Source organism: Schistocerca cancellata, chromosome 4, assembly GCF_023864275.1.
Source record: "Schistocerca cancellata isolate TAMUIC-IGC-003103 chromosome 4, iqSchCanc2.1, whole genome shotgun sequence".
Taxonomy (NCBI): domain Eukaryota; kingdom Metazoa; phylum Arthropoda; class Insecta; order Orthoptera; family Acrididae; genus Schistocerca; species Schistocerca cancellata.
The window spans coordinates 192629157-192644969 of NC_064629.1; the positions used below are offsets into that span (position 1 = coordinate 192629157).

General features: G+C 36.6%; 1 protein-coding gene across 1 annotated transcript in view; it reads left to right on the top strand.

Annotated features, from left to right (window-relative positions):
- The window catches only part of LOC126183291 (dual specificity mitogen-activated protein kinase kinase 7-like), a 172604-nt gene that overhangs the window by 101487 nt on the left and 55304 nt on the right, over positions 1 to 15813 (top strand). The window contains exon 8 of the mRNA XM_049925128.1: positions 7791 to 8012. Coding sequence (XP_049781085.1) covers positions 7791 to 8012 — 222 coding nt within the window. The remainder of the gene's footprint in view (positions 1 to 7790; positions 8013 to 15813) is intronic.

The window sequence follows — 15813 nt, forward strand, 5'->3', positions numbered from 1 at the left end:
GGTGCAGATGCAATGTCGGCAAAAGTAGACTTGATTGGTTGCAGCAGGTGAGTGCAGTGTTGGTTGCAACAGGTGAGTGCAGTGTTGATGTTTGGTGCAACTTTGTTTCACAGTGTGCATGGTCTGGCCTATATAAGCCGCACAATACTGGCAGGGTATTTCATAAATTTGAGCCTTCGAGAGTAAAAAAACTGTCCTTCACTGATCCCAGGAGCTCGGATATCTTTGGTGGGTGGAAAAACACTTGCACTTGGAAATTTCGAAGGATTCTTGCTATTTTAAATGAAATATTGCCAGCAAAGAGAGGGAAAGCTAGAGATTGTGTTGGTGTGCTCTCCTCTTGATCCACTTCCTGGTTCTTGGTTGTAGTTAATAGCACCCTGTTAATCTGCCAGATAGAATATACATTTTCCCTGAACGCTGTCTTTAGCTGGACAAGCTCTTTAGGCAAACTATCTGTGCAGAGACTGTGTGAGCCCTGTGTACAAGTGTTTTAAGCAAATCGTCGTTTGCAATGTATGGTGATAACTCAGTGATTGTAAATATAAGTTGGTATGAGTGGGCTTAAGATAAACTGAATGCCCCAGAGAGCCATCAGTATTCTGTTTAAGTAAAACATGCAGGAAAGGCAGCAACCATCTTTCTATAATTCCATAGTGAACCAGACATTCTTATGAATGCTGTTGAGGTGATGTAAAAACTCTATCAATTTATCCTCACCATGAGGGCACCGTACGAAAGTATCATCCACATACCTCCAAAATGCAGTTGGTTTAAGGGCTGCTGATATAAGTGCTCACCGCTCAAAGCGCTTCATAAAAAAAAGGTGGCCGCCAGAGGCGGCAGAGGACTACCCATGATGACATCGTCAGTTCATTATTAAAGAAACTATGAAAATATGGATGGCAAAAAATCTGATGAACCACAACAGCAGCTATCAGCTGGATAACATGTGGAATTCTATCATCTCTATGATTTACTCAAGTCGGAGACAACAGTGGGTACTGATGACAGCTGCCGGGTAGTATCGTCTGCCTGTCAACATGATATTCACGCATGCACAGATTACTCGCAGCACACTATATGTTGCAGTTTGATGAACACCTCCGTCATTGTTCAATGGCTCACCTGAGGATGACTGACAAGTGCCTAGTTGAAATATTGAGTATAGTTGTAAATGACCAGCTGAAAGCCCAAGATTTCTTCAAAACCCAGTTCATCGCAAAAATTTTAAAATTCACAGGGAGTTCCTAACAAGTACCATAAGTAAAGATCAACAGGTAGATATTAAATGAAACTCTACATGTGAAATTCCTGGGTGTCCAAATAGATGACAAATTGAGGTAGCACAAATAAGTCAATAAGTTGTCCAAAAAGCTCAGTTCTGCCTGTATGTGAAAATACAGTGTAACCCCACTTTTACATTGCCAGAATTAATGTTTTCCCACTGTTTACAACATTTTTATTGCTTCCTTCAAATTTCCAATGTCTACAATGTCAATTCGCACCCAATTTTGTGTCAATATATTTATCGTTATTTCACAGTGTACGCTTTATGAAAAAAATGTTCATGCAGAAAAACCTGATGTAAAATGATGCTGGCATGGTGTTGGTTGTCAAGTAGTGTCTACAAACGTTACATGGTTAAGTTTCTTGACACTAGGGTGCTCTACTCAGTGGATCTGAACCAGTAAATGGGTAAAATTTGGAACCATTCATGCCTTGCCTCCTGCTGCTGCCAGGCTCTACTCGGTGTGGTGGCTGATGGGAGTAACTAGGTTCATTCGAATAAAGATATCGTGACCGATCACAACCATTACCAAACTGTCTCTACAACATATGCACAATTTTATGATTGCTGTGATCGTCATGACACCTTTGTAGAAGCATATTTAGTGTGCTTCATCATTTGGCCACTTGTAGTGCTACTTGACGCCTTCACTCACTTTACATTGCTCAAATATTTTTGTTTTAGATACAACACTGGTTACACATTTTTTCATGTTGAGCAAAGTGTGTTTCAAGAATTTATTCTCGCTGTCAAGTACACTATTTATGTATGGATTTTTTGTGATGGTACACAAACAAACAGTGTGAGTGATAGTTTACGTGTGTATGGTTTTCTACATAACTGAGGAGACACACTGCCTGATAACCTCAAAAAGATGACAACAGTCCAAGAGACGTAGAACAACACATGTGCAAACACCACAAAAAATGCTTAGGTAAATGTTTGCACTTGACAACGAGAAAAAATTCTTGAAACGCATCATGCTAAGCATGAAAAAATACGTAACTGGTCCAGTATTCCATTATTTAAGTAATGAATTACAGCTGCGGGCTTTTGAAAAGCATTGATTATGATGTATGAAATTGAGTCAAATGTTTCTACTTCCCAAACAGTTACCAGTTCCAGTTACATCAGCACTTCTTATTAGAAAATAGAGATTTGTCAGATAATAAAAAAGTTCCTGACGAATGTTTTGATACATTTTATGTACATCATCATTTAAGACTGATTATGCCTTTCAGCGTTCAGTCTGGAGCATAGCCCCCCTTATACAGTTCCTCCATGATCCCCTATTCAGTGCTAACATTGGTGCCTCTTCTGATGTTAAACCTATTACTTCAAAATCATTCTTAACCGAATCCAGGTACCTTCTCCTCGGTCTGCCCCGACTCCTCCTACCCTCTATTGCTGAATCCATGAGTCTCTTGGTTAACCTTGCTTCTCCCATGCGTGTAACAGGACCCCACCATCTAAGCCTGTTCGCCCTGACTGCTACATCTATAGAGTTCATTCCCAGTTTTTCTTTGATTTCCTCATTGTGGACACCCTCCTGCCATTGTTCCCATCTACTAGTACCTGCAATCATCCTAGCTACTTTCATATCCGTAACCTGAAAGTAACTAGGATGATTGCAGGTACTAGTAGATGGGAACAATGGCAGGAGGGTGTCCACAATGAGGAAATCAAAGAAAAACTGGGAATGAACTCTATAGATGTAGCAGTCAGGGCGAACAGGTACATATAGTACAAAAATGAAAGGGGTATCCTATATGTAACTTTTACAGATTAAAACATTATTTCCCACATTTTACATTTTCCCACATTTTAAGCCATTTTTCTGAAGTCCCTTGGGAAGTGTAAAAGTGGGGCTTCACTGTGTCTCTTATTATGTTACCCTGCAGACAGGATTTCTGCCATACCTTGTGTTCATTCACCCAGTACTGTCATATGGCATAATCTTCTTATGAGGTGCAGCTAATCTCAAAAAAGTATTTATTCTGCTGAAGTGTACAGTATGGATATTATGTAAAGCTGATAACTGAACATCTTGGACAAGGGCGTTAGTAGACCATAGAATTATTACAATCATACTGTATGTTATTTACTCTGTAACTGTATTTTGAGCAATAATAAGCCTTAATTTTTGATGAACTGTGAAATTCACCACCATAATACTGCAGCTGTTAAACTTAGTGCAAAAGTCTTTAATAGCACATTGATTGCATAAATTAAGCAAGAATCTGGAAATCCCGAAATATTCAGAACTATAGTAAGAGAGTACCTTATTAGGTACTCCTATAACTTATCTGGATATTTTGACTTGAACGTGTAGATTCCGGTTAACACTATTGTTTATATTAAAGATTTTAACTTTATCAGTATATAGACAGCTGCTGATAGCTGCATTACATGTACTCTAGAAATAATTCCTATGATTAGATATCGGTAGGCTAGCACTAGAATTAATTGGTTGTTAGTATACTATACAGAAAAGTTGTCTGCAGTGGCTGCTTCCCTTGAGTTAATGTATCATCTGGCTCATTTTACTTTCCTGAAGATTCTCCTTCTTGTTGAGATTTATGGTACACAGTATGTGACTAAATCAGTGACCATATGCTGAACTATTACATAAAAATGTATTTGCTTTTTTTTTATTTTCATTCTCTAATGCCTATGGTTTACATTGCTATGAGGTACCAAAATCCACTAAAACGAAGTTCTTGTTATTCCAAAGCTGTCCGCACATCGACAATGCATTTGAAAGTCAACACTGAGCGTGCCGAATTTCTGACGTTGTACAATGGAAAAGCACATAGGGTAGTCTTTCCAAATGTGTAGAGCAGGGCTTCACAACAAACATGCTCGTGGACCAAGCTGTGAGCTGCAGGGCACGAGCATATAGCATGGTACCCCCACTACCGGCACATGACAGAGAGGGGGGAGCCGAGTGGGGGACAGAACAGCTGCCATCACATGTTCATCAGTCACTTTATATTATTAACACAAATGGAACAAATAAACAAAAATGTACACATGTTACATAATTTTATTAATGTATACTTCTCTACTTTTCTTAATGTAATTTGTGAGGTATTATACAAAAATTAAGCTGTTAATGTGTAGGATTCTTGGATCTCTTGCACTTTTCCCTCTTAACAATTGCTTCTGTATTTGGAGTAATTGTTCTTGTGCATTGCAGATGCAGCATGCAGTTTAGATTACAATCATACAGCGAGTTTCTCAGAGGCATCTTATTGCTTTTCTTTACAGAGAGCAGTTGTTCACAAATATACATGGAACTAATAATTGATATTATTGTAGCTGTCAGTTTTTGGAAACAAGGCAATCTATCCTGAGGGAATGTTCCAAAATGTTTTTCTTGTTCTGGAATTTGTATTTGTGTTCTCTGTCACACTGCAGGTAAATAATTTCTAGTTGTAGTTCAGGATTAATTTCTTCAATACTCGCTGAAAATGCTGAGGAGAACAGATGAAAATCACTTTCTAATGCCAGCAGATTTTGAAAATGTTGCTCAAATTCTTCCTTAAGAGAAACTAAAATATGTGAATAGTGTTGAAAGTCTTTGTTACCAAGAGCATCTTGCATATACAATAATTTTGGAAAATGATCTAGATTTCCGTATTTCCATTTTAAAAGCTTCTATTCAGTCTTTGAAATGAGTAATCACCAAATCCTTACACTGTAGTGAAATGTTCAAAGCATTAGACAGCTAGTTCTATTTGCTAAGAAGATGAGATCACTTTTCCATAATGGCTCTTTCAGTTCAGGAACGCACATGTTATTTATTTCCACAAAAATATTTATCTCATCTAATAGATACAAAAAAACTGATTTAATAATTTGCCATGACTAAGCCAGTGGACTTCACTGCAATAAGGCAGGCTACCATACTAGCTCTTAAAATCCTCAAGACAGTTTCTAAATTGCCTTTGTTGTAGTCCATGCCTCCTTATATAACTGGTTTTATGAACAACAACACTCATCCCATTTTTTTTAGAGTAATACTCTTTGCACATAAGTTCTCTTGGCATGTTATACAGTGAAAACCTGTGATTTCATTTGAAACAGAAAGCTTTTGCATTTTCTCCTTCATCAGCATAACAAACCTTGATTTCTTTCCTGTCATTGCTGGCACATCATGTGTTGACACAGAAACCAAAGAATTTTACAGCAATCCTATATTTTCTATAATACAGCTTAAAATGTCACTTCCAATTGTGACTACCACATCAAGGAGCTCCTCTCACACCTCAGGGTCCCTATTAACAATTTTAATAAAAATGGCAAGCTGGGGTGTGCCCGTGATATCAACACTTTCGTCCAGAGCTGCAGAATAAGGTGCAAAATCCTTACAAAATATGTGCAAGCTGGCTCTGGGTGTCATCTGCCATGTCATGTATGTGACACATGATGGTCATGTTAGATAATGGCACCATCTGAAATTGATCTACTTGAGATAGACATTCTGAAGTAACTGCCACACATTCTCTTATTAAATTGCCATCCATGAAGGGGCACGGGGGTTTTACTAAAAGCAAAGCAACTTTGTAACTTACTCGAGAAGCAGACTCAGTTGATTTTTCTTCATCACCAGATCTTCTACAGAGAACCATAATTTTCAATAAACAGATACATTTCCTTCCATTGAGAGTTAAACTGCGAAGGCACGGTTGGAGTTACGCAATGATGACTTGACTGTTAACCAGATGAGAGCACTGTTACAATTTACTGTATTATTTTATAAGGTAAACAGTTGATGCAGATTGAATGCTGAAAGTGTGCTTGTATTTCACCTCCATACCCACTAATGCGACCTTGAATCTGATTGCAAGACAGTGCATGAGGAAGTGTGGGTACTCACACTCAAAATATGCGAGTTTTTAAGTCATGGTGTAGAGCAATATGAAGCATGAGAGATGTTCTGAATGTGCGTTTGAACATAGTCCAGTGAGGTGGAAGAATGCCACATATGTCACAAGCATGCCATCTTGTTTTAGTAAAGAGTCTGGAGATGCCATATGGGCTCTCAGTTGAAGCCCATATTGGGTGTATTTTATATTATAACTTTTGTCCTATGAATATATGTTGATTCAAAGCACCAGAAAACTGATCTGCCGAAAACCCATTATTTATTGGTGGAATTTGTTGTGATAAGATGATGGGAAACACAATATTGATAGTTAAATAATTTTTGAATTGTGACTTGTGTTTTGTGGAAGTATACTGTTTCAGTGGCAAAGGTGCACTTAAAATCCATCAAAAACTCATTTTTTGTGGTACGATTTGTTGTAATTAAGTGTCAGTTAGTAACATACATGCGATTAAAGCCTTCAGAAGTTATCAACATACAAGACAAGGTCACACGTTATGGACGTTCAATGTAGTGTAGTGAATAGAGATACAGAGTTACAAAGTGATGTGTGATGGGTAGCAGGTTCACATCTCATTACATCAATTTTTTTTACGTGCCTTCATGTTTGCAAATAGGTTCTGAGACTTTCTTTTTAATCTAATACAAGTATATTCTATAACATTCTACGTAAATATAAGGGTGCTCTCTCTCAGTAGTGTGTGTTTGATTGACTGTATCTAGAAGGGAGCTTGTACTACTTGCAGAAAGAGATTTCGCACTTTCTTATTTAATCTTGTATTTCAATTTTTCTTAAGGTTCTGCTACTGGATGGAAACCGTGATCATATAAGAATGGTCTTAGGGTTTTACCAAAAAGTGCAAATGATGAATTAATTTTCATCGTATGTGGAACACTGTTGTAAATTTGTATTACCCTATCTGTAATGGAATTTTTGCCCTTATTGGCTGTATATGAATCTTTCCTTTTTGCCTTGTAACATGTTCATGGATATTTAAGTTTTTATTTGTGTACAATATAGACAGAACAACATGACCAGCATATGGACAAAGTAGGAAATGTGCATTTTAGTAGAGCTGATGTAGGACTTTTACACTTGTCCATTTTCTTAAAAAAAACTGTTTGTTTTGCGATCCAGAACAGCCGACACCTGCTGCTTGAGTATGCTGTGTGGCATATACCATTTTGAGACACACATACCGTATACACAAGCCACATCGTTTCTGAGCATTCAGCAGCATGTTGAACTCGGCATGCTCAACGTTAATTTTCAAATGCACAGTCTGTGTGCCAATGGCTTTACAGCTGTCAAAGCAGTGCACAGTGTTAATTTGTGAACCTCATGTAAATAACTGTTCAAGAATCCAAAAATTCTGTCACAGTGGTTAAATGAGACCTGGAAATTGTGATTTTCAATGTACCATAGATTCTGATGATGACTGAACACACTGGAATGCATAAAGTGGTGTCAAAGCAACTGATTTTGCTGTAAAAAATTTACCATAATTATTTAAGTGTTCAACTGAATGTTTGCTTACCTCTGTTGAGATTTTATGCCATGCCGTTAACCTCATTTTGCTTCTAGAGTAAGAGCCTTGATTTTTGCAGATTCACGCCACCACCACCGTCACCATCGGCCCGCCGCCACCCTCCATTGCATCATGCACATCATAGGTCATTATCAGAGACTGTAAAGCAACCCAATGGTAGTACTGTACACAGGCTATCAGATGCAAATTCAAGACTGGGCTGTGATACAACGGATAATGGTGCACAGGGATTCTGGAAGACACCAAGTGATACAGAGTGGGATGAGAACAGAGTTGTCGGGTAGGGACTTACGCTGTTAGTTGTAGTCATTTGTGCTTCAGTGGCACTATTTGTTGTTCTGCTTCACTCCCTACTTGAGTTATTTGTATTCACTCCTAAATGTTTTGCCATATATATAAGTATATAGGTCTTTACAGTATTTGTATGCACATTTTCTAATTTGACCATGTGTTTTATTGGGAATGGGGGTGGAGTGAGACACACACTCCCAAGCATGTATGCATGTATTTATATACACAGTTACTAAAATGCATGTGAAGCACAGCAGCTGCAAAATGGAAGACATCTTATAGAATGGATGCAGGTTTTTCATAGTTCAAATATGGACAAAGTGTGCTGTAAAAGAAACTTCTTTTTTAAGTGTCTGTTTACAATTTTGTGTTTGGTATTTATTTTTTAGTATTTAGTGAGAGATCATGTTAATGTGCAACACTGTAGATATTTTTACAAGCATGGAGTTAAGATATTCAAACTTATAGCTCATGATTATTTTTCAAGCAGCTTTAAGTTAGACTGGTAATAAATAAATTACCTGTGTTGGAAAAAGTCAATGTTGGATTATGAGTGGAAACCATTTGGCATGTAATAAGACTTTAATATTTTACATTTGAATAGTAGTGAGTACTAAACAGACCCTGGTAACGTCTGTGTTGTTTAACATTTTACGTTTGACTAGTAATGAGTACTAAACAGATACTGGTAATGTCTTGTGTTCTTAATGTTACAAATCATAAGTTTAGATTTTGACATAAATGCAAAACTGAATTTTGTTTCATTGTATCCATTACAAAGTCAGTACGATGATGATAGCGGATTTTAAAAACCTGAAGAACTGTCAAGTAGGAATAATCTTTTTCTCTTACTTGTTTCACTTTCATTTCCTATGCTTGTCTTTTGATGTTATTTTCCTCTTGCCACTGTTTTGCCCCCAAGTTTGTTCCATCTGTCTTTGTTGTGAATACCAGTTACATTTAAGGTATTGTAATGCCATGACAGTCTGATTTTTGAGAAGACTGAAAAAATGCCCAGACAGTTAACTGGTCAGGTGATACAGGCAATTGTCTGTTGCAGAGATGGCATTATCGACTTGTCATATTATCTCCATAGGACAACAATTTTATCATATTGTGTCTTCTTGTTTGTATCAAAAGCAAAATTCTCTTGGGAAAATTATAAAATTTCTAGGAGACAGAATGGTTGGCAGGCATGGTGTCTTAATGACCTGCTCCTCCTTTCAAATTTTACCTAACTTATCCCTGTTTTCTCCTTCAGAAAAGAACTAAAAGTTCTTATTCTTTTTTCTAAGGCTTTATAGAATGAACACAGTATGATTTTCAGTTAATTTCTGATAACTGTCTTGTTCAATAAGATTTCTTACAGTATAATTCTAATACCAACTTATTTAAATGGAGTAAACTTGAAGCGTATTCTTACTTGGTTAGTGTATGCACAGTTGTCATTATGACTGTTGTAACTGACTGATTTTTGTAAACTTGCTATGGTTATTAGTTCTCTTAGAATGGTGATCCAACCACAATAAGGCCTGCTGCACACAGTTGTTTAGCAGCACTAAAGTCTGCTGTGCATAATGGTTTCTTAATATCCTTTCAGAAAGGAGCAAAATATGGAACTTCTTATATGCCGCAAACTATAATGGTGTTATGTGCTTTGCAGACAGGTACAGTTGCTGAGAGGATGCAAGCTCACATACTTTCATTCACAAATAATATAAATATTTAATTAGTGATGAAGGTTACAGACCATAGCAGATTGCTGATGAATACTTCAGCAAGCATTGTATATTGATGCCACTAATGATAACTTTAAAACGATGCTCAGAAAAAAAATATATTTTTGTTTTGAAAATGCACAAATAAACATTGTGGTTTCATGGAAGAAGACAAACTAAAGTTCACTGCAAATGAGTGTCCAGAGTAGAATTTTGGGAAATACGTGGAGTGTGCATAAAAGAAAGGGGAAACAAAAGTATCAGTTACAGAGGTCTGGATCAAAAGGGAAATTCTGTCTGATATGTAGTTCTCTCTTGTCTGTTTGGATATTGTACAAGTGCATTGTTTATGTAAATTGCTAATTTGCAGTTGTATTGGGAGCTTTCTAAACTGCAAGACATATAACATTCTCCCACAGAGAGTATTTGTCACTTTCTGTACCCAATTAATAAATTGATTGAGCTGTATGTTCCAAGGCTATTGCTTTCAAAAACAATGTTAATTCTGAGAGTGCCGCTCTTGAAAATTGGAGTTACTGGCCATTATCCAATTGTGCAAAACACACCACTGCTAAAGTAATTTGCAATAAATAGCAACTAGAAGTCTGGTGACAATCTCTGCCACATATTCAGCAGAGAATCTGACCAGCTATCTATTGGGTACAGGTGCTCTGTGTTCGTGCATATACTTTTTTGTACAGTGTTACAGTTTTTAACACTCTAATGTTATGGAAGTAATGCTCTTTCTAGTGTCAGGGAAGAAGGAAGAGTAGGGGCAATTGAATTTAAGGAATATGTAGCACTGCAGAGTAATTGGTGTGGATGAAGAGAGCTTCAGTACAAAAGTGATTGTAATTCTGCACTGGCTGGTAACACTGTTCTACAAAAAAAAAAAAAACTTTTTTTCTATTTCTGATAAAAAATTTTGTGATCCTAGGTGTATTTTGAGTGCTGAATTGAAAACTGTTTTTGGTTTTTTTCTGTCAGGGATAGTTTATGAGTAATCGCAATTTTATTTCTCTTTTCAATTTCTGATATAGTGCAGCAAACATGAGGTGAAATTCGACAAACAAATGCACATCTTTATGATGTTATAAGTTCATCACATTAATGGAGGGTGGGATCTAACATATAACACAGTAACCTTTGTGTATACACTTTGAAGCATTTATTTGACATGAGAAATTACAGAAAATTGACAAACAATGAGCCACTGCCTTGTAATGCACATCACTTTTTTCTCTTGTATAGTGAATCTTTCTTCTCTCGAATGATATTCCAGCAATAATCTGCTAACATAGAAGGTACCCACTTCCCTTCATAGCGCCTTTCTATGGTAGAAATGTCTTTATGGAATCTTTCCCCATGTTCATCCGATACGTCACTACAACGCTCTATGAAGCAGTCCAGATGAGAGTCCATCATATGTACCTTCAAAGACATATTGCACCCCAAATCTTGATATGCTTTGATCATATCCTTCACCATTGCTTTGTAGTTAGTAGCTCTTCTTCTTCAGGAAGTTTTCCGACACCATCTTGAAAGAGTCCCATACGGTTTTTCTTCATCACTTAAACGTGCTTCAAAATTTGCATCTTTTTGCAGTTCCCTGATTTGTGGGCCCACAAATACACCTTCCTTTATTTTTGCAGCTGAAAGACGGGGGAATTTGGTAGCTAGATATGCAAACCCACAGCCTGTTGGATCCATGGCCTTCACTAATTGTTTCATCAGGCCAAGTTTGAGGTGAAGCGGTGGAAGTAGTATATATTCAGGAGCTACCAGACTTTCACGTTGTACATTCTTTTCGCCAACTTTTTATCTTCGCCTAGGCCATTTCTTTTTCAGGTAGTGAGAATTTCGGTCTTGACTATCCCACTCGCGAAGAAAACAGGCATACTTTGTGTAGCCTTGTAGCATTCCCAGTACCATAGCAATTACCTTGAAATCTGCACATATTTTCCATTTGTGTTCATTGTATTTTAATGAATTTAGCATCCTTTGTACGAATTCGTAATTCTCTTTTGTCAAACTAGCGTAAGCTACTGGAACAGAGGGTATTTTATTTCCGTTATGGAGCAAAACACCCTTAAGACATGTTTTCGACGCATCTATGAAAAGTCTCGACTCCTGTGAAATATAAGTGAAATTCAACCGTGCTCGGAAATATGACAGATAGTTACTTGTCAGCCAAAACAGCCACTCTTTAAGACTGACACAAATTGCGGCTAACACCACTGTTGTAAATTCGATGCCATGAATTGTGAATATACATATATATACATATTACAAAGAGAATGTAGCATGGAGAGCTGAATCAAACCAGTCTCAGGACTGAAGACCACAACAACAACACATATTACATAAAAAGTATCCCTGACAACGATATTTTGTTTACATATTTGAATTTCCCACGGTAAAATGGTCTAGAAGCACATACATTAATATCAGAAATAGAACCCATGTCGAACAGTGTAATCAGAAGCTATCTGTGGACTTGATGAAGAGAGTAAAGATTATCAATCAATTTGTCAATTGAATTTGGTAATTGTATTTTCTAAAGATTCCCTACGAACATGAAAAAAGGTTAGTAATGAAAAGTTGCCTCTGTGCCCTTGCCTTCCACAACTACCTGGTTTTCATTTCTTTTACATAGAACTTGAGTATCATGGTTTCCATTGGGCCCCTGTATGATTGTGCATATGTTTTCCCAAAAAAAACCGCCCCCTTTATAACTATACTATGATTTGTCGAAAGCTGCTTGAAAAGCACTTCCTAATCTATTGTTACTTTGGATATTTTGTAATACAACCAAATGCAGGAACTTATTAATAGGATTTATCTTTTTATGTTGATCATTTCAAAAACTATGATTTATAAGTTAGTAGTTCTTTACACCTTTTGCGTTTTATCCTATGTTATTCTACTCTGATTACTGAATGCTACAAGGGACATGGAAAAATGTATGGCAACTAAACTAAACACAGTGCTTTCCAAGAGAATGATCATATATTTGCTAAAAACACATATTGCATATTTCATTTTTGAATGGCAATTATTCTAAAGTCTTGCAGTTGCGTTTATGATATATTACAGTTCCTCCATGTTCTCTCTTCTTTTAATCACATGATAAAGTAATTTCAGAATTGTGATCAATTAGGTCATTAAAATGAAATGTCTTACAGTCTAAATTGAGAATTGTCATTAAATACCGCATATCATGATAACAGCTATTGTAGTTAGGAGACCCTACTTATATCATTATATTGACTGACTGGTCTTTTTTGTTTCTGCATGTCCTGTTGCACATTGTCACAGTATAAGGTAAATGTATTGTCACTATACTGAATTGTCCAGACTGGCTCTTTAATTTAGTAGGTGGTGAAAATACATGTGTAAGAAAAAGAGTATTCATGTATTATTTTCACTCTTCATGGGTCTGATAACTTTGTTTCAGAGCTCTTGTGGTGCAGTGAATAGTTTTAATTTTAATGAATTAATATTTCCACAAAACTCACTACTGGTACCAACAATGATTATTTGTTGTTGTGTGTAGAAGTAAAAGTTGGTTGTAAACTATATGGTATATTATTAAGCTCACTGATGAAAAATATATTGTTTTGAGCTAGGTGACACATTGAATAAACCACAGGGCTCCTTTATTTGGGAGGAACACTGGTCAAATTGCCTTTTGGCTATTCTGATATAGCTTTTCTGTGGTTTCACTAAATCAGTTCAGGTGAATGCCTACACAAATCCTTCTCTCATCCTTGCCTTATTGGACTAGTACTACATCTGCAATGAGCACGTTGCCAATAAGACATTAGAATTAACTTATATTTATTTGTAATAACAGTATACTAGTGTTACTGTTGTTGTTGTTGTTGGTATAACCTTCTCTAAACAAAGCTCCATATTCTCGTATCTGCTTTTCATTCGCATCAAGTCACTCATTCGTTTTATATTAGAACCATATGAAAAGTCCCATTTTTGTTTACTAGCTTTACTTAATGGGACATGTTACTATAAGGGGCTGTCAAATTAAAACAACACGGATGGAACAACAGTAAGTAGACTGTTTATTATTTCAAAATGTCGCCAAGGTTGTTCTGAGTACACTGCAGCAGTTTTGCTGGGAAGTCCTTACACATCCTCCATACAGTCCTGATCCCTCCCCAAGTAATTTCTTTATTTTTGGAACCCCGGGGAAAGATGTTTGTGGCCAATGATTTGCTTTGGATGAAGAGGTGCACACCTGGTTACAACCATGATTCCTCCTCTAGACAACCACAAACATTTTCCATGAAGGCATTGACCTTCATGTCTCACGGTGGAATAATTATTAACGGTTCTGGTGATCACTTGTGAAATAAGATACAGTTTACTTACTTTTTTCCAACATGGCTCATTTTCATTTGACTACTACTTATAGTGTGCAAAATTTCTTCAGCAATAAAGCTAATTGATTATAGCCATAGGCAATATTGTATGTATGATAAAACCATTTTGTATGAATTATCTGACAATTTTGCTGATAGATAATTATCATTCACAGTGCTTTGAGAACAGTAAACATGAAAGAACTGCATATCATGAGTAAATGCAACAGTAAAATCTGGATTTTATGTGGAACCTGCTAGTTATAAATGGTAGAATGCAATTTCAATCTTTGAATGGTTATCCTTATTGTTGTAGTCGCACTTTTGTAATTTAAATTTATGATTTGTTCACTAATGGTGGCATTAAAATGTTGATCACTATTAAAATTGAGCCATGATCTAATCCCAGTTCAAGCCAGTCTAAAGCAGGTATGCCATTGTTTTCCTAACTGATTTAAGGCAAGTGTTGCTTAGGTTGCTGCAAGTAAGGCAATGCCAGTACCTTGCCTTATTGTGGTAAAATACTGAGCTTATGTTCAGATTTTAACAAACCTGCCCGACTGAGATGGTACTGCGGTTAAGTCAGTGTACTCATACTTGGGTGTAGCAGATTCCAATCTCCATCTGTCATCTAAATTTTGGTTTTCATAGTTCCCCTAAATTACTTAATGTGAATGCTAGAGTGGTGTCTTACAACTAAGACATAGAGGTCATGATCTGTTTCCTTCACCCCCTTGTCCAGATCAGTCTCATGCTTCATCTTTAATGACCACATCACCCTTAATTTTCCCTCCATTTTTTTCCTTATTGGTTTATTGTCAACAGGATATTACATTTGGGTAGAAAAGTTTATTTTACTTCCTTCCTTGCAGTTTTCCTCTTGCTCTTGTACACTGCAATTATATTATTGGTTGCTCTACTTCTTACATATTCTCTTGAATTTCTTCCACACACCTGCCCCCATACTACAACTTACCATATGTCAGAATTGCCTGGTTAGTCTTAAAATGAATGTATCCTGGAAGATCAATTATTTGAACTGTTTGCTATATGGTTGTTTTCACTGGTGATTTTGTGTGGTTGTTTAACATACTTCTACCATGAATTTGTGTATGGATCAAGAGAGTATGCATATATATGTTTCTTTTTCCTTTAAGGGATGTGTTTTAACATAATGCCATCTATTCATTTGTGGTGGAGAAGGTCATAGGATGACTGGCTGGCTAATTAATTCTTTTCTAAACCTGATTATGAGCCATATACAGGTCAAATTTGTACAACTAAAGATCTGAGCTTCTAGATGCTAATGATGTGTAGTAGCACAACAGTTTATTTTTAATAAATAAGTATATGAGATACAGGGAGGTAACTAACAGTGGAATAGATAACACACACAAAGTCTGGCAAGACATTTGTCTGGGGAAAGTAGTAGGGTGGGGCAGATGCAGTTGGAGGTTAATCTATTCAGTCAAAATGTAGTCCATGTGTAAGCCCAAGGAATAGCATTACGGAGGGAATGTGAAATATTTTATCACAGTTATCACTGGTTACACAGAAGGTAGGTTACACTTTTGAGCTAGTCATGGCCAGCTGATAACATCAAGGTGCGCGCATCCCATGTCTTTAAAACTCTATAAAAATTGAGAGTGGAAAAGTATATAATTGATTGTATCTTCATAATTCAAGCATTGTT